The sequence below is a fragment of the Papaver somniferum genome, unplaced genomic scaffold (assembly GCF_003573695.1).
Source record: "Papaver somniferum cultivar HN1 unplaced genomic scaffold, ASM357369v1 unplaced-scaffold_152, whole genome shotgun sequence".
Taxonomy (NCBI): Eukaryota; Viridiplantae; Streptophyta; class Magnoliopsida; order Ranunculales; family Papaveraceae; genus Papaver; species Papaver somniferum.
The window spans coordinates 301,522-319,300 of NW_020624598.1; the positions used below are offsets into that span (position 1 = coordinate 301,522).

Consider the following 17,779-nt stretch of genomic DNA (forward strand, 5'->3'; position numbering starts at 1 on the left):
TCAATACTTTCAGTTCTGAAAATATGAAAAGTCGGCAAGGTCGACAAATTTGGAAGATAATGACCATTAGTAGCCGGTATGCTGATAATAAATCATAATGCTGACTATTGAATTTTTGACATACAGAGAAAGGTGTTACAAATGCATGATTAGTCGGCAAGGAATTAATTTCATAACCCGCCGACTAAATTATAGTCGTCAAGGTCGATAATTACAAACATCAACGACTAAAAATCATATAAACAGGGTCGTCACGGTTACAGATAAAACAACCATGCCAACTAAAAGCAAAGATGTACACAGAGAAACTGTCTTATGCATGACAGTTATTGGTCGACAAGGTTCAAATTTTCAAAACATGACGACCTTAACTACTACAACACTGGTCAGTTAGGTATAAGATGAATACCGTGACGACCCTGTAAATGTTAATTTCAGAGATAAAAAGTTGTCATTATACTCAATGTAAGAAGATAACGACTAATATTATTCATCAAGGTAGACTAAGAGAAACTCTGACGACTTTTCATAGCAATTTAGAATTATACGTGATATGAGATTGGGTACAAAATCATACCCAATCTCATATCCCGTAAAACCAAATTTCAGCTTTCTTTTTCTTTCCTTTTTTTTATCTCACCACATAAAGTTCGAGTACAAAAATCATAGTCAGGAAATTTGGTCGGAATAGTTGTTTGGGATCTGTTGACTGACTGAAATCATAGTAGTGCAATTTGATCTTTTTACATTTTTTAGATACCCCTTAGCATACTACCTTGGATGGGTTTAAATTTTGTATACCCCAATTTGACCAGGATAATTATATGATTACCTTGAAGTATTAACACTGAATACATGAAGAAATTGCAAATATGAAGGGAAGTATTGATCTATCATATCAACTCTCATCTTTTTTGAAGTTTAATTTAAAATTTTTGTTGAAATATACTTTTATTAGCCTCAAATGTCATTTTTGTGTCTCAAAAACGCGTCGTGTCGGGTATCTGACGCGCGTCCCGTGTTCAACGCATATCTAACGCGGACGCTAATCCAATACTAACATGTCGGTGCTTTACAAGTTCGAGAACAAGAATTACATTCGTTATAAATAAATATTGTTCGTCTAACTTGAGCAGCCATTCATGCACATTGATCGTAGTCTCCATCTGCATTTTAGATTTTTCGCTTGTTGTTTTCGACTCCACGTTTCACCTTTGTTTCAATGTCATCAAACAAGTCAATGTGCTTGTCAACACCTTGATTTCAAGTTTAAACAAATTAAAACATGTTTGGTCCAAGGAATTGAATTCTTGGTAATTTAATCCCGGGGGAATGCGGCAAATTTCTTGAACCAAACAACACAAATCAATTCTATGTAATTGAGAATTTTTATTCCTAGGAATCGAATTCCTTCCAAAATGATAGATTTCCATTACATTGGTTCAGTCGTGCAATGGAATTGAATTCTATGGTAAAAACAAACATAATTGAATTATCTCGACCAGACCCTTATTTTTTTTGATTTGAATTCAATTCCAAGAATTGGATTATCCCATATCTAGGAACCAATTCTTCCAATCAAACGAGGTGTAAAGGTGTTCTCATTGCCTCCACATTTTATGTCTTCTCAAGCTGTTGTCAATAGTATCCACACAACTGTGTGTTGAGTCCGTGAGTACAGTACATGACTCCTAATGCGGATAACGATTTACCAGAAAGGGTACAAAAATCAATATAAAACAAATTAAAAAATTCTCTGTCTTATATGAGTTGTGGTAAAGTATGACAAAGTCCTCCTCACCAGCCATTAGTAATTGGGCTGAGCCATACTAGTGAGGACTCGGCTGTACTAAACTTGCCAACATCGCTATGCTGCCTATTGATCAGCTAGCACTTCTTTTCATTTTTTTTATTTTTTATTTTTTGAATATTGCTGATGTATTTAATCCAATGCAAGGACATTTTAAAGGATTTTTTAATAAAATTGTGTTTTATTGGTTTTATTTATTTATTTATTTGTACAAAATCAATAAAAATGAAGGATATTTATAACATTCTCAATTGTCCTGGCATAAAGGACTTCCTCATGCTTGGAAAAAAATAAAGGACTTCCTTGAGTGGTCACGTCAGGTGTCAACTTCACTTTCTAGTCCTTATTGGCTTGAAATTTTCATGGTTCAGCTAATAATTAATCAATCAATTAACTCAAAGAACTCAATGTGGATTGCAACTTGGATCTTCATGTCAGCCTTAACTGAATGTTTGAACAAACAACTTGTGATACACTAGTGGCCTAAACTGTAGTGTCTTGGGATATCATCAACTAATGTAATAAGCAGACCTTTTCTGAATTTAAATATCAAATGTGCTCCCATAGGAATCTCTTTATGCCTCCGGTTGTACAATTCAAGTTATCCCAAGATCATGGACATGCCGTCATTCTAAAGAATAAGTGTACTTGTGTGCAGGATAATCCAACAGCGCCCTCCCAATAATTTAAGAATATATGCTTTGCCTTTGTTTATCAGCGTAACTGGGAAAATACTTTGCCTAAACGGCTAAACCCCAAAGTAAATCTAAAATCAGAAGTAAAGAACAATAGTATTAATTCTTTAGAAAAACCATTTTTTTCATCTGATCACCTATGGCGATACTTATATATAAACACACAAATAGTATATCGTACTTACTCGTCATTATTTTTTGTATAATTTTAAATAATACAATTCCAGTCTATCACGCTTGCATTCCCAAGTTTAAATTATCATCCTGTACACTATGGTTCTCTCCACTGTTCAACCTCCAGAACTTAGATCTTCAAGTACTCTTGATTCGATTTTCGCTTCACGATATGTTCAAGATCCACTGCCAAGGTATGTATAACCCCATTGTACGTGGTATTAATATGATAAGTCATTTTTTGGGTGATGATTAATAAGAAGACACTATTCAACTTTCAGATATAAGATGGCGGAGAGATCGATTCCGAAAGAGGCAGCTTATCAAATAATACACGATGAGCTTTTGTTAGATGGTAACCCAAGGCTAAATTTAGCTTCATTTGTTACAACATGGATGGAACCTGAATGCGATCAACTGATTATGGAAGGCATGAACAAAAATTATGTCGACATGGATGAGTACCCGATTACCACTGAATTGCAGGTTAAGTTCCAGAGCTGCAAGCACGATGTGAAATCAAAATTTACTTTGATAATTAACATTGGAAACATTTCATGAATTTTCAGAACCGGTGTGTAAATATCATAGCCCACCTATTCAACGCTCCTGTCGATGAAAATGAAGCAGCAGTTGGGGTGGGCACCGTGGGTTCATCAGAGGCTATTATGTTGGCTGGCTTGGCATTCAAGAAAAAATGGCAGAACAAGAGAAAGGCGGAGGGAAAATCATGTGACAAACCAAATATTGTTACTGGTTCCAACGTTCAGGTATTTGTTCAGGTTTTTCTAGTCTGATCTAAGAGACGCAGCGCGCCATATCAAACTATTAATCAGTGTGTCCAAAAACTCTAAAAACGTATAATTATATTTCAGGTGTGTTGGGAAAAATTTGCAAGATATTTTGAGGTGGAACTGAAAGAAGTTAAAGTGGTAGAAGGGTATTATGTGATGGATCCCATAAAAGCAGTGGAAATGGTGGATGAAAACACAATATGTGTTGCTGCAATTCTAGGGTCGACCTATAACGGTGAATTCGAAGATGTTAAGCTTTTGAATAATCTTCTTGAACAAAAAAACAAGACAACTGGGTAAATATAGACTTCATGACTTCTTCTTTTTTTTGTGACCGGTAAAGAATTTGGTATTGGCGAGTTTCGAACTCAAGTAGCTGGTATTTCCGTGAATTTAAGATTGCGGTTTATTTCTGTACTGATTTCATTTGGGTCTGTCTAGATGGGATACGCCGATTCATGTGGATGCAGCAAGTGGTGGGTTTGTAGCACCATTTCTATACCCAGAGTTGGTATGGGATTTTAGATTACCATTAGTGAAGAGTATTAATGTGAGCGGTCACAAGTATGGTCTTGTGTATGCTGGTGTTGGTTGGGTCATTTGGAGGAGCAAAGAAGATTTACCTGAAGAACTCATCTTCCATATAAACTACTTGGGTGCTGACCAACCTACCTTCACTTTAAACTTCTCTAAAGGTTTGATAATTACATCATCTAAAGTTTTTATACTCTCTCCGTTTCAAGAAAAGTGATACTTTTACTTTTCAATTTAACCTATTTTTAAGCAACAATGAAAAAGTGAGTATCACTTTTCCTGAAACATAGGTAATTTTTTTTCCCTTTCTTTGGCCGACCAAATTCTATATAATCCGAGTTTTTTATTACAGGATCTAGTCAGATCATTGCACAATATTATCAGTTCCTGCGGATGGGCTTCGAGGTAATAATGTGGTAGTATGCAACCTTAATATCTCTATTTCTTAACTAGCCATAGCTAAATATGGACTGTCTCATTTATAGGGGTACAAAAACGTAATGCAAAATTGCATGGAGAGTGCGAGACAACTACGACAAGGACTAGAAAAAACAGGTTGTTTTGATATTGTCTCCAAAGAAAAAGGGTTACCTCTGGTTGCCTTTGCATTCAAGGACAAGGCTAAACAAGCGTTAGCATACAAATTATCAAAGGCTTTAAGACACTACGGATGGATCATACCGGCGTACAATATGCCACCAAATGCTGAACATGTCATCATCCTTCGAGTTGTAGTTCGAGAAGATTTCGGGCGACAACTTGTTGAAAAATTGCTCTCTCACTTGAAAATTGTATTGAATGAGCTTGATGATGATGGCCCGCCTGTTCCAAAGATAACGTTTACTATCGACTTGAAACCAAACGTTATGAAAGGAGAAAATGGTGATGGTGGCGGTGTTTTGCATGTTCCCGGTGCTTCTGTTTATTGGAAGCAAGAAAAACCTGAAACTGTGCACAAGGAAATATTGTTGGTCGATGAGAAGACACAAGGCATTTGTTGAGCTTTATCACTCTGCCTGTTTCTCGTCTCTTGTTGGGCAACTGTTTCTACAAAAGTATTACTATCATTTTTTTTTTTCATTTTAGCCCATTTACTAAGATGATAATATTAATAATTATGAAGGGGGAAATGGAAAATGTGATTATACATAAAATTAGAGACAGACATAAAATCTTTATTTATTCATATAATTTGATTATACAATTTGACAAATGTCAGTAAATTTAGACCATGATGTCTTCAGGGGTAAGTCCCAATTCAGCAATAACTTGAGGACAAACATCAAGTGGCTCATCCTTGAGGTAACCAAGAGAGTTGACAAATCTAACTGGTTCTTGGATTCCGTTGTTAGCGGTGATGGCAACACGACCAACTGACCTTCCTGGGATTTTCCTGGTACAATCAGATCTAGGGCTTTCAGTGAGCACCACTTGACAAACCTCTTCTTCATGATCTCCATCAACCAAGATGGTGTACCCACCGGTCTCATCAGTCACACCGTTTCCTGTGTATGTCAGATGACCTCCTTCTCTGTCTCTACATTCTAAGGTCACATTTGCGCCTGATACACCACAACACACATAATTTGCATTCAGCCAAAAACATAACTATATAGCTAAACAATATGAAATCTATGTTGATTTTGTTTTTGTTACCTGAAATGTATTCGCTGACTCTGGTCTCGAATCCGGCGAGGCATGTGTCACAGTAAACCATTCCATGGACTTTGAAGTCTTCGCAGCTTACAGCTGAAACGAAGCAGAGAGCAGCAGCAAGGAAGAGAACTGAATGAGAGAACTTTGCCATCTCTTAATTATTTGGTTTTTTTTATAGTTTTATTGGGTGTCTGTATTTTATTTGTAAGAGATGGCAGGGAGATTCTCCTCACAAGAAGGTATGTATATTTATTTATTGAAGTGGTGCTGATAGATGAAACTGTGTAAGGTGGTTTATATAGGGATGGGATTTGTGTATTTTTGGACTAAGTTTGTTTTGTTGGTTGTTTTTAGGAAATCTGGCTTGCATTTTTGACCAAGAAAAATGGTGCTAAAATTAGTAAACAAACAATAACCACAAATTATTAATTTGTCTGTTTGTTTGTTGTCATTCAAAGTTGTTTTTCTGTTGTTGTATTTGTTTGAAATCAAGGATGGAATGTGCATGCAGTATACGGTGATGACGGGTTATACGAGAGCAATACAAGTGTACATACGCTGTTATTATTATTACGCGGAATAGGTCATCAGGTCATCAAGGACATCCATAGTTTCTAACGTTTTTGTGAATCTTCTATAACAAGAACGGGCCATATATATAAAGAAAAAGTGATGGTAACACTTTTGCAGAAATAAAAAGACTATTATTTTTGTTACTAATACACTCGACCAAAACAAACATAAAATAAAACTAATTAACACTTTGGTCATGACTGACAGTGCATAAGATGAAACAACCTTTAGTGGATATTAACCCACTATGTAGCGCCTTCATCTGGGGATACTTATTAGATTCAGGTTCAGCATTCAGGGCCGTCTCTACCATTTTAAAGGCAATAAAAGATGAAGGATAAATAATGGATCAACTAAGACTCAGGACGAACTTTCAAAAGTGGGCCTTTTTTTTCTAAAAGAATATGCGCATAAATGATTAATGATTAATTAATGCTTAATAAAATTACTTGAACAATCACAACCGATACGGATGATTGAAATTTTGATAAGATACCAAATAGTAGAGGCGAAAAGTCATGCGATAAGTCAGGCGGAGCTGACTTAGTCAAAATCAAAAAAAATCTTCAATCTTGCTATTGAATCTGTTTCTAATCTAAACTCTTTGATACAAATTTATGTAGTCATGCGATAAGTCAGGCGGAGCTGACTTAGTCAAAATCAAAAAAAATCTTCAATCTTGTTATTGAATATGTTTCTAATCTAAACTCTTTGATACAAATTCATGTTCTCCTTGTGATTCTGTTCAATATTATATGTTTAATTTACTCTATAGTTAATGTTTTTTAGAAATCAAGTTTTGTTTTTCTGACCTAGTTTTTTAGGTTTTCGATTGTTCTTCGTCTGCTAGTAGTTTCATACTTTCAATCATGATTTCCGAAATTTTGTTTTGATTGTCATCTCTCTTAGCTATTTGATTCTGCTTCTCCTTTGGGTTTTCTCTAATTTCTTCTTTTCTCGTGTTTTTATGCTAGGTCATGAGCTAATGGAGGTGCGGCCTTAGAGTCATCGATTCATCATCATGAGTTATATAATCAACCGTGATTTTTGGTTGTCAGACTTGGCTGCTGTGTTGGACTTGGCTCAAGAATTCGGGTTCTCTCTCAATCTCTCTGGTTATGATTAGAGCTGGAAAACGGGCGGGCCGGGGCTGGCTTGTTACGGGTTACACGGGTACGGGTTAACACGGGCGAAAGCTTGCGGGTTGTTATTCTTCACGGATAGTCATTTCTTCGACCCGTGCCCGTAGCGAGTAAAACTTAAGGGCTCACGGGTTAGCCCGGTTTAATTAATTAAAAATAAAAATAAAATTTAATTAAGTTAATTTGTGGTCCTGAGGTCCATAGCCAGCCATTATCTTCATCAGAAGACAAAAATTATCAAACCCTAACATCTCAATTCTCCTAGTTCTTTGATCACGAGCCATATAACTTCAGTTTCTCCATTGTTCTTCTCTCTTTCTCGAAAATCTTCATAATCAGATCAGGTGATTAAACAAAAATATCAAAAAACTAACACAAACCCAGAATCAAATACCAAAAGATAAACATAACCGAGGTATTAAAACCTCAGAGCTATTGAGGAACAAAGAAATTAAAAACCGAGTAGCATTTCTATCACCAGAGCCTTCACGACCACAACAACACTTTCTTCAACTTCAATTCATCATCCAACTACATCACCTTTTTCTTATTTAGAGCATCATAATCACAGTTCAACCACGAGCTCAAAATGGAGCCATCATCGCCAGCAAAAACTCATCAGCAATGTAGCAAACTTCATCGATTACAGCAGCTAACATCACAGACTAGAGATCCATTCAAACTCGAGACTCCAACCTCAATGGCAGCCGCAAACCACTCCGTCATTCACCACTGCATACCCTGTTAACTTTAGACCCTATCAAGCTTGAAACAACAGTTTATGTTCCATCCTCGTTAATCTGCCCGCATCACCGCTACACCCATAGTTCAAGTCCAAATCTCCAAGCAAATCTGTAAATATCACAAAATCTAAATCAATTAAGAAAATTAAATTTCAACAAAAAACCCGATTTGTAGAACTGATTCAATTAAGAAAATCTCTATTCAATTTAAACAAATCAATACCTTTGCCAGCAAATCTCTATTCCTTTAAATTCAAACTAAAACACCATTTCAAACAAAACCCCCAAGTTTAATCGTTGTTGTTGAGAGAATTGAAGCAATTGGCTTGAATCTCAATCCGAAAACACCACAGATCCCCTTTCAATTCACGACTTCTTCATCTTCTTTTTACTTAATTAACTTCAATAACACCATTACTATTACTAACACCAAATGAACATTTTACCTCAACTCTTTGTCCCAATCTCACCATTATCATCTCTAATTCTCCACCAGCCGAAGAACGCAGAAGAAAAGAAGGAGTAGAAGAAAAAAAAGAGAGAAGAAAGAGAACGATGTCTATTCATTCAGTTTTAGGTTTAGCTTTTTATACCTTAAACGTAGGGATAGGATTAACCCTAGATAATCCAACGGTGAAATTAAATGTAGTTTATTAATTATTATTATTATACACGGGTTAACAGGATTATCCGCGGGTTTACGGGCCAGGCACGGGTTAATCCGTTTTCTCACAAGCCACCATTTATCTAACCCTAAACCGGCTTGTTTGTAACCCAGCCGATCCGGGTACGGGTTTTCACGGGCCGGGCACGAGTTAATCCGCGGGTTTCGGCTTGTTTTCCAGCTCTAGTTATGATATATGAATACTTGAGTCTGTTTATTTTAAGATTCTTGATAAGATGATTCTGATGAAGATGATTCTGATATTTTATGAGATCCTACTAAATGTAGGGATTAGATGTTATTAATGTAAAGTGTTCCTTTTGAGGGTCCGGTGATTGATTCTTCTTTCGGGGTTATGCTTTAGGCCTCGTATTAGTAGCTCAGGAACAAGATTAGTGTAGTGGTGACGAGTTTCTCTGCCAAGAAGTTGTTTTCAATACATTAAAAGTTGTGTTTTATTATTTAATGTTATTTTAATTATCATTAGTGGGAATCTTAATTTTAATTCTGGAAACAAGGGATTTATTTATTCTTATGAACTTGTTCTCTAGGGTGGCTTACTCAGAAGCTTTGTTACACTTGGCAAATCATTTCTCTTAAATCTGAGTCATTTGATCTTCTGTGCTTGAGGATAAAGAATATTGCTCAGTTACTATCCTGTCATTTATTGTTAGTCTCTTTGAAATTGTGTTGTCAATCCATTACTGCAGGCATGCTATCCAATTTCTCTCAGTCCTCAATTGTTTGTCAGGGAGATGTGATTGATTTCTTGAGTTTTCTCATTCTCTCTCCCTTAATTGTCTTGTCTGAGGATTTATTGCAATGTTGCATGCTCAAACTACCTTACTTAGGCTCTTTTTTTGCAGTTCTGTATCTATTTATACCACTTCATATTTCCCTTTCACTTTACTGCAATTGTCTTCAGCATTCCTGCAAGTTTTAGTGTAGCTAAGTGTTACATTCTAGTCAGTATTTCATTAATGGCTTTTCCAGCTGATCAAGTGAGAGTCATTGAGTGTGATGAGGATATAGAGGAATTCCCTTTTATATTTGCTGCTTTGTTGTGTGATGATACCCGTTAAGGGTGCACAGGAACCGAGCCGAAAACCCGAACCGACCCGGAACCGGCGGAACCGTACCTGTTTTTGTACCGAACCGAGGAAGGGGGTACAGGTACTGGTCCAAAAAATAGGAACCGAGGCTGATGAGGTACAGGTACACGGTCCTGCCTAAGTCCCGTACCGTCCCGGACCGAATATACCGAAGAATTATAGCCATCAGATTTAGAGGTAGTGAACTAATAATAGCCATTATATTTAGGGGGTATATATATAGAACATAACGCTAGGGTTTCTTATTTTCTTCTTTCTTTTTTCCGTCTCTCTCAGAGAAGGAGAAGAACTCCATTAGAGTTACAGGGAAGAGTTTTATTCTGAATCTTCTCTTCTCCATTAGACTTCAACTCCACGAACACCAGTTACACTTACACCACCTCTAGATCGAGAAGAAGAAGGAGAAATTGTTAACCAAGTGTAAGTTTTTTTTCTTTTTTTCTCTCCAATTTTACTGATTCTTTATTTATTGTGTTTTATTGTGATTCACAGAACTTGATTCGTTATTTTTATTGTGATTTTTGATGGCCAATTGCTTGGAATTGAATTAATTTAATTTAGGGTTTGATATAGGGTTATATCACGCCAAGGAGAAGACGAAGGGAAAGAATTCAAGGAACCATCCAGCTCAGAAATTGTTAATCAAGGGTAAGTTCATCAAAATCTCTCATTGATTCCTGTGAAATCTTCTTCTGTTTTTGTGAAATCTCTCATTTTTGTAGGGTATTTATGTTTGTTTGATCCTCGGATTTCTAATTCAGTGGACTTGAGATGCTAATTAAAAAATTTATGTGAAAATTCATTAAACCATATTGTAATGGAATTCGGAATATCTAAAAAAAAATTACATGTGTTGTGTAGGGTTTCTTTGGTTTGATTTAGGTTTGGTTGGGGAACTGTATATGACTTTATTTAGCTTCAGATTTGTAAATGAGTTTAACTTGTCTATTTTAAGGATATAAGTGGAGTGTGCTCTTTGTTTTCAAGTTGCATCATGTCCATTTTTGCTTTATTAGAATTGTGTCTGTAGTTAACACTTGTATTATCTAGTGTAGCTTTGTTATATTTGTAGTACAAAGTTGTCGCCACTAAATAATTCGTTGTTAGTAATAGCTTTAAGGTACTTACTTCCTTGTTTTGTAAATATATATATTTCTGTGAACTGTTTTTTTTTCTTGAGCTTATAAGGTGCTTGCGAATCTGCTGTACAAGCCAAGGAGGAAGAAAAAAAGAGATTAGTAATTGTTTCTACTCGCGGTTTAGTGCCGGCGGTAAGTTTCTTGAAACAATAATGTGAAATGATGCTTTTGTGATAGATTTTTACTATGGTTGCTTACTTAAACTTCTGCTTTGCTTTGTATCATTCACTCCCTGCAAATATGGTGTGTGAAAATTTGGAAACCATGACTCTCTCATTCCTTATCTAACTTGTGCATTTGGTTGATGTTCTAGTTGCTCTTACTGATTCATGAACATGTGTGTAGTTTGGCACTTTGGCTTGTAATCTTCTTATGTATTTTATATGCAAATGGCATCCTGAATTTGCAAAGTGATAATGGTTGTTGTTGTTGTGGATTGTGAATCGAAATCATGTTTGAATTGGTGCCTGTCTCAGTTTATTCCATTAGTGTTAGGCATTTTTGTTTGCAGTATCTTGTATTTTGTTGGTCTTTTATGTATTAAACTGTAAACTCTTCTTCGGATTTTCAAATTTGCATTTTATAGAAATGCTTGCTCATTTTTCTTTCATTTTGCTCATATATTTCTGAGTTGGGTGATTGGTATGTTCTTATATACTTAAAAATGTTGTTTTTAGTTCAAATTACTTACTAACTGCTATTAAAATTTTTTTTGCAGAGTTCCACTGGTTCTATCATAGCCACCGCCAGTGCTGCCATGGAGTTGGAATAGCCGAATAGTCATCTTTTATTTGCAATGTCCTTCTTTTCTTCATTCAAATTACTTAAGAGTCTTAAGACTATTGTTTGTAATTGTGTATGTCTATGTGTTGCAGCTACTGTCTACTTGCTATGTATTTAGCTTTGGATTGTTAATATTACATCTATCTTTTTAAAGAACAAGAATTTTTTTTACAAAAGTACCGACAGATACCGGAACCGTACCTGGTACCGTACGTGTACCGAATTGTACCGGAACCGAGGTACAAGGTACATGTACCGGTCCAAAATTTTGGAACCGAGGCTAGGGAGGTACAGGTACTCGGCCTCCGCAAGAACCGAGCCGAACCGTACCGTGTGCACCCTTAATACCCGTAGTTATCTCAAAAATTCTGTCAAACATCATCTCAATAGGGCTTGGCCAATTGAGTCAAATGATTTTCAACTGGCCAAAGCTTATGTTCAGGGTATGGGAATGCAAAATATGTTTGTGGTGATGTTCAGAAAGAGTCAGGATAGAGACATTGTCGTCAATGCCAGGCCAACCTTGGTGTTTGGCCAGCTTTTCGCTGTTTAACCTTTAGGGGATCTGGATTCGATTTTCGATCTTTTTTGGGAAGTCACTCTTATGCATGTGCAGATTCCTATTCACTCTGATCTTGTCAATGCTGGTAAGGTTCGTGAGGTTTTTGATCAGCTTGGAAAATTCGTGGCAGCAGTCTCCCCAGCTGGTAACTGGTTTGAAACCAAGATGATGGTCCCATTGAGAACACCTCTTACTAGGAAAGTGGTCTTTAATACTAAAAAGAGACCCTACTACATGACAACCTTTTACCCTAAGTTGTCGTTTAGAGCTTGTAAAAAATTCTTTGTTTTGTATCATAATGAGGAAAGATGCAGGGAATCTCAGTCAAGGATCTTTGTTAGAGCTTTGCCTTCGCCTTCTCGTCGTGCTTTTCATGTTGCTGTCACCAAAGTGATGTCTCAGACTGAGACCGGTGAAGGCTCCAAGTCTGGTGGTTCGTCATATGGATCAGCTTTCATGGACCACTCGAAGCCTTCTGGATTCTCGGTTTGTCTTCAGCCATCTGGGAGTATTGGTAACAAAGCTTCATCTTTCTCCCCTCTTGCTCTCTCAATGCATTTCCTGCTGTATATGCTTTGACTATTAGAGAGTCGTCGAACTCTCAGCCTCGTCCTGTGACCCGTTTGGCTTCTTCGACTCCTTTTGTGTCTGCTAAGACTACTTCAGCTTTTGTGTCCCCTTTTTGATAACTTTTCCATTGGAAGCAATGAGAATTTTCATGACAGGAAGGGGAAAAGACCTAGGACTGTTTTTGAATCAGTATACCTAGAGGCTAGTAATCACTCTCCTCCTTCAGATGGAATGCAGTCACCTTTCTGGCACTCGCTCTCTTCAGCTCCTCCATTCTCGCCACCTGCTTCTGCTGCTTTTAACTTAGGGAGTGTTGGTTTATCTGCTAGCCTAAGTTCCTCTGTGAGCAATGTTTTCTAGGCCACGTCTTCCTCATCAATCTCGCATTCTGTGGTGACGACTTCTAGCTTCTCCTGTAGCACTGTTGCTGAAGTGAACTTCACCGCTGGTGTATCTCTGCCTCATCCCTTTGAGCAAGAACTGAGTGCTCCTCCTCGTTTTGATGAAACCAAGGACTGCATTATTTTGGAACCATATCCCTTTGCCACTCTGCCACCGGAACCGGTAATCACTGATAAAGAGTTCGAAAACGAAGTTGACCTCATGATGATGGATGATGATTCTTTGGCTGATGATACATCCTTAGCTCATGACCTTGTAAGTCACTCTTGCTTTTCTTTAACTTTCTCCTCTTTTTAGTTGTCTGTTATTTTCCTACACGGCTTGTTCTCCGTCTTTCTAGATGTTGTTGCTTGCTTCTTTTTTATCTTGCTTCGATCTTGTTTAAGTTATTGTTGTGATAAAAGATGAAGTTTTTATGTTGGAATATGAATGGTTGCTGCTCTGACAAAAAATGGAGACACTTATTTAGTTTATTTAGAAAGTATAAACTAGATGTTGTTTGCCTGCTTGAAACTATGGTTGATACGGACACTGTTAAAAAATACACTCATCACCTGCGGTTTGATGCTTGGTCTTTCCTTCCGTCGGTTACTAAATCGGGGGGTCTTGCTTTTGGTTACTTTGTTAAGTCGAATATAGAAGTTCTAGGTTCCTCCCTTAATATGATTCGTATTCTGTATGACATCACTCCTGCAATCAAAAATTGTGTTGTTTCCTTTATTTATGGGTCCTTATCAGTGTGTGGTAAAAGGAATCAATGGAAATTTTTAAATGACATGCTAGCAAATAATAATAACCCCTGGTTGCTAGTTGGCGACTTTAATTTCATATTGCATAGTTCTGAAAAACAAGGTGGTAATGTTGATGCTTCATTTCCTCCGAATTTTGTTAGAGAAAGTTTACTTAAGATGAATATGAATGAATTTTTTTCATATGGCAACCCGTTTACTTGGTGCAATAGAAGATATAAGAACCCAGCTGAATTAATTTTTGAAAAGTTGGATCGTAGTTTTATGAATGATAAGTGGCTTTCGTTTCTTCCTCAAACTAGAGTCACAAATCTAGGTAGGATTTATTCTGATCACAGCCCCTTATTAGTGAAATGCTTCCACTATGAGAGGAATGTTATCCCATACAAATTTTTTAAATGTTGGCAACTTAACCCTGATTTTAAAGAAGTTCTGGCTGATTCTTGGTCTCATGGTGTCAAAGGCTCTCCTTCCTTTGTTGTTGCAAATAAGCTTAGTCATGTGAAAAATGTTTTAATCAAATGGAATGTTAACTCCTTTGGTCACATCAAAACTACAATAGGAAAGTTAAATGCTGAAATAGAAAAATTGCAAGCTTTGCCATATTCTCCTCAGATTGGTGGTTATATCTTGAACTATTCAAATCAGCTTGATTACTGGTATGAAATTGAACATTGCTTTTTATAAACAAAAGTCTAGAATTAATTACTTCATGCATTATGATAAGAATACTAGCTTCTTTCATAACACTGTTAGACTGAGGAACATGTACAATACCATTCATACAATTTGAGATGATCAAGGGAACTGGATTGATAATAAAGACCAGGTAGCGGACTTGCTTTATAGACATTTTAAGAACATTTATACTTCTTCCAACCCTAGTGTCCAGGACATTCATGATTCCTTAAGGTTTGTCACTCCTTTGATTAATGAGGATATGAATGAAAATTTGACTGCTATTCCTTCAGTTCAAGAAATTTGGGACACTGTTAACATGATGGATCCTTGGAGTTCTCCGGGACCGGATGGTTTTCCTCCTGGGTTCTTCAAGGATAATTGGGATACTGTTAAAGAGGATGTTGTCTCTCATGTGCAGAGTTATTTTAGGAACAAATTCCTTCTTAAACAACTGAATTTTTCCTACATTACTTTGATCCCCAAGATAAAAAACCCTGCCTCTCCACAGATTTTAGACCGATTAGTCTAGCAAATTGTGTGTATAAGATTATATCTAAGATTTTGACTAATATGTTGAAACCTCTTCTAGATTCTATGATCTCTCCCTTCCAATCTGCATTTGTTGCTAATAGGCAGATCCATGACAATATTGTAATCACTCATGAAATTCTGCATTCTTTTAAATCAAAAAAGAAGAAATCGAAGAATAATTATATGGCTATCAAGATTGACCTCTCTAAAGACTTTGATAGGCTTGAGTGGTCTTTTATCATTGATGTTTTTAAAAAGTTGGGTTTCTCTAATGATTGGTGCCAGTTAGTCTTTCAGTGTATCAGCACCGTATCTTATTCAGTTTTGGTCAATGGTTCACCAAGTGTGTCTTTTTTGCCTTCTCGGGAAATACGGCAAGGTGACTGTCTTTCTCCGTATTTTTTCATTCTTTGTATGGAGGTTTTATCTCAACTTCTCTCTAAAGCTGAGGATGAAAATCTGATTCAGGGTTTTAGATTTAGGCACAATAGTCCCTCTATTTCTCACCTTTTTTTTGCAGACGATTGCATGATGTTTTGTAAAGCTTCTGTCACTTATGCGAAGAATATCACAAAGGTTATTAATGTGTTTGGAAAGGCGTCAGGTCAGGCTATTAACTTTGATAAATTTGGGTTTATTACTAGTGGGAATATGCATCATAGACACATCAACATTTTATCTAAGGCCCTTAACATGAAGTTTCTCAGTAGTTTTGAAAAATACTTAGGCACGCCTTTGTTTATTGGTAAGGATAAAACTAAGTCTTTTAGTTTTCTCATTGATAATTTCTATGCCAGATTAAATTCTTCGAAAAAATCCAATTTGAATATAGCTGGTAGAACTGTGGTTACAAAGCATGTACTTTCTAGTTTGTCTGTTTATCATATGGCATGTTTTCCTCTTCCTAAAACAGTTACTAGTAAAATTGATTCGATTCAACACACTTTTTGGTGGGCTAAAAAGAATCCTAAGAATGCTGCATACTTTCGCACTTGGGGTGATATAGGGAAATCTAAACTTAATGGAGGTCTGGGTCTTAAGAATTCCTTTGCTACTAAGAGGGTTTTCATTTGCAAACGGGGCTGGAGAGTTTTGAAGAATCAGGGTAGTTTACTTACTAGATTTCTCAAGGATAAATACTTCCCTAACCAGAATCTTCTAGAGATTGATAAGGCTGTTGATTCCGCTTCGTGGATGTGGAAAGGCATTATTAAGGGGTTGAGCTTTATAAAGGCTAGCTAAAACAGTGGTTAAAATAAATAATGGGGTGCTTACTCCCATTTGGAATGCTTCATGGATTCCAGGGATTGTTCTTCCTCCCTCTCCCATGAATACTGCTTGTAATGAATTTGTTTATGTGTCTGAGCTTATTGATTATAATCATAACTGTTGGAATGTACCTCTTCTGAACCTCTTATTCTCCCCAAATGAGGTTATTAGAATTAAGTCTATTATATTGAATTTGTCGCAGTCGTACTCGCTTATGTGGGCTCATACTAGGAATGGTAAGTTCACCATCAAATCTGCTTATAGAATTTATATGAATGATATTCCTTCTCCTGAAGACTTCACTTTCTGGAGGAAAGTATGGGATATTGATTGTCTGCCGAAAGTTAAGTTTTTTATGTGGAAAATGTTTGCTCATATGCTCCCAGTTAATGCCATTATGCAGCTTTACAATCCTCATGTGAATGTTCTTTGTTCTTTCTGTAATGCTCATGATGAAACTGTGATGCATTTTTTTGTTAACTGCCCTGTAGTGTTGCGTATTTGGTTCAGTCTTTCCCTTCAATATTTGATATGTACTGATTTGGATTGGGTTGATGATATTTTCTTATATTGGCATGAATCAAGCCTGGGTGCTTCTCCTTTTAAAGTTGGTTGGCCTAGTGTAGGTGTTATTGTTATGTGGTCTATATGGAAGCTGCGGTGTGATGTAGTTTTCAAGAGTGCTTCTCTAGATATGAACAGGATCATTGTTGATATCAAGAGAATGTTAAATTTTTACATTGCTCCAAGGATTACTGTTATGAATCTTGTACACAATGTCAAAATTCCTCAGTCTGAAGTGGAGAACTTTATGTTTGTAGATGGCTCTTTCAAGGATTTTAATTTTGGAATTGGTGTTATTTGGTGTGATGCTGCAGGGAATGTAAGAAAGGTGCGCTCGGACTTTGGGTTGATTCAAGATGCAGTGGGAGCTGAAGCTGATGCTCTTAGTTTTTCCATCTCTTGGGCAGAAGAGATGAATCTTCCCAAAATGGTGTTTGTTAGTGATTGTCTCCAACTGGTGCATTTTGTGAATGGCTGCAACATCTCTGTGGGATGGAGAAGCCAAGACCTCTTGGAGCAATGTCGGAGTTCTATTTCTAGTTTTGTTTCCTTTAATGTTATGTATATAAAGCGGTTAAATAACCCCTAAGCGGACCGTCTTGCGCGACGGGATAGGAAAAACAATCTTAAGG

The 17,779-nt window shown here is 36.6% G+C and overlaps 3 protein-coding genes across 3 annotated transcripts; 2 read left to right on the forward strand and 1 right to left on the reverse strand.

Annotated features, from left to right (window-relative positions):
* The first annotated feature begins 2,704 nt into the window (after positions 1-2,704).
* Positions 2,705-5,239, forward strand: LOC113336305 (glutamate decarboxylase-like). Its single transcript, XM_026582253.1, has 7 exons — positions 2,705-2,873; positions 2,961-3,165; positions 3,249-3,449; positions 3,555-3,769; positions 3,915-4,168; positions 4,360-4,412; positions 4,493-5,239. The coding sequence occupies exons 1-7, from the start codon at positions 2,779-2,781 to the stop codon at positions 5,006-5,008; spliced, it is 1,539 nt and encodes a 512-aa protein (XP_026438038.1). The 5' UTR covers positions 2,705-2,778; the 3' UTR covers positions 5,009-5,239.
* Positions 5,162-5,943, reverse strand: LOC113336306 (olee1-like protein). The gene is made up of 2 exons (XM_026582254.1): positions 5,664-5,943; positions 5,162-5,569 (listed from the first exon to the last, which is right to left on the reverse strand). The coding sequence occupies exons 1-2, from the start codon at positions 5,812-5,814 to the stop codon at positions 5,232-5,234; spliced, it is 489 nt and encodes a 162-aa protein (XP_026438039.1). The 5' UTR covers positions 5,815-5,943; the 3' UTR covers positions 5,162-5,231.
* Positions 5,944-12,423: 6,480 nt separating this feature from the next.
* Positions 12,424-17,736, forward strand: LOC113336289. The gene is made up of 7 exons (XM_026582239.1): positions 12,424-12,947; positions 13,086-13,263; positions 13,312-13,608; positions 13,758-14,761; positions 14,988-15,202; positions 15,373-16,518; positions 16,619-17,736. Exons 1-7 carry the CDS (start codon positions 12,424-12,426, stop codon positions 17,734-17,736), a joined length of 4,482 nt encoding a protein of 1,493 aa, XP_026438024.1.
* The last annotated feature ends 43 nt before the right edge of the window (positions 17,737-17,779 follow it).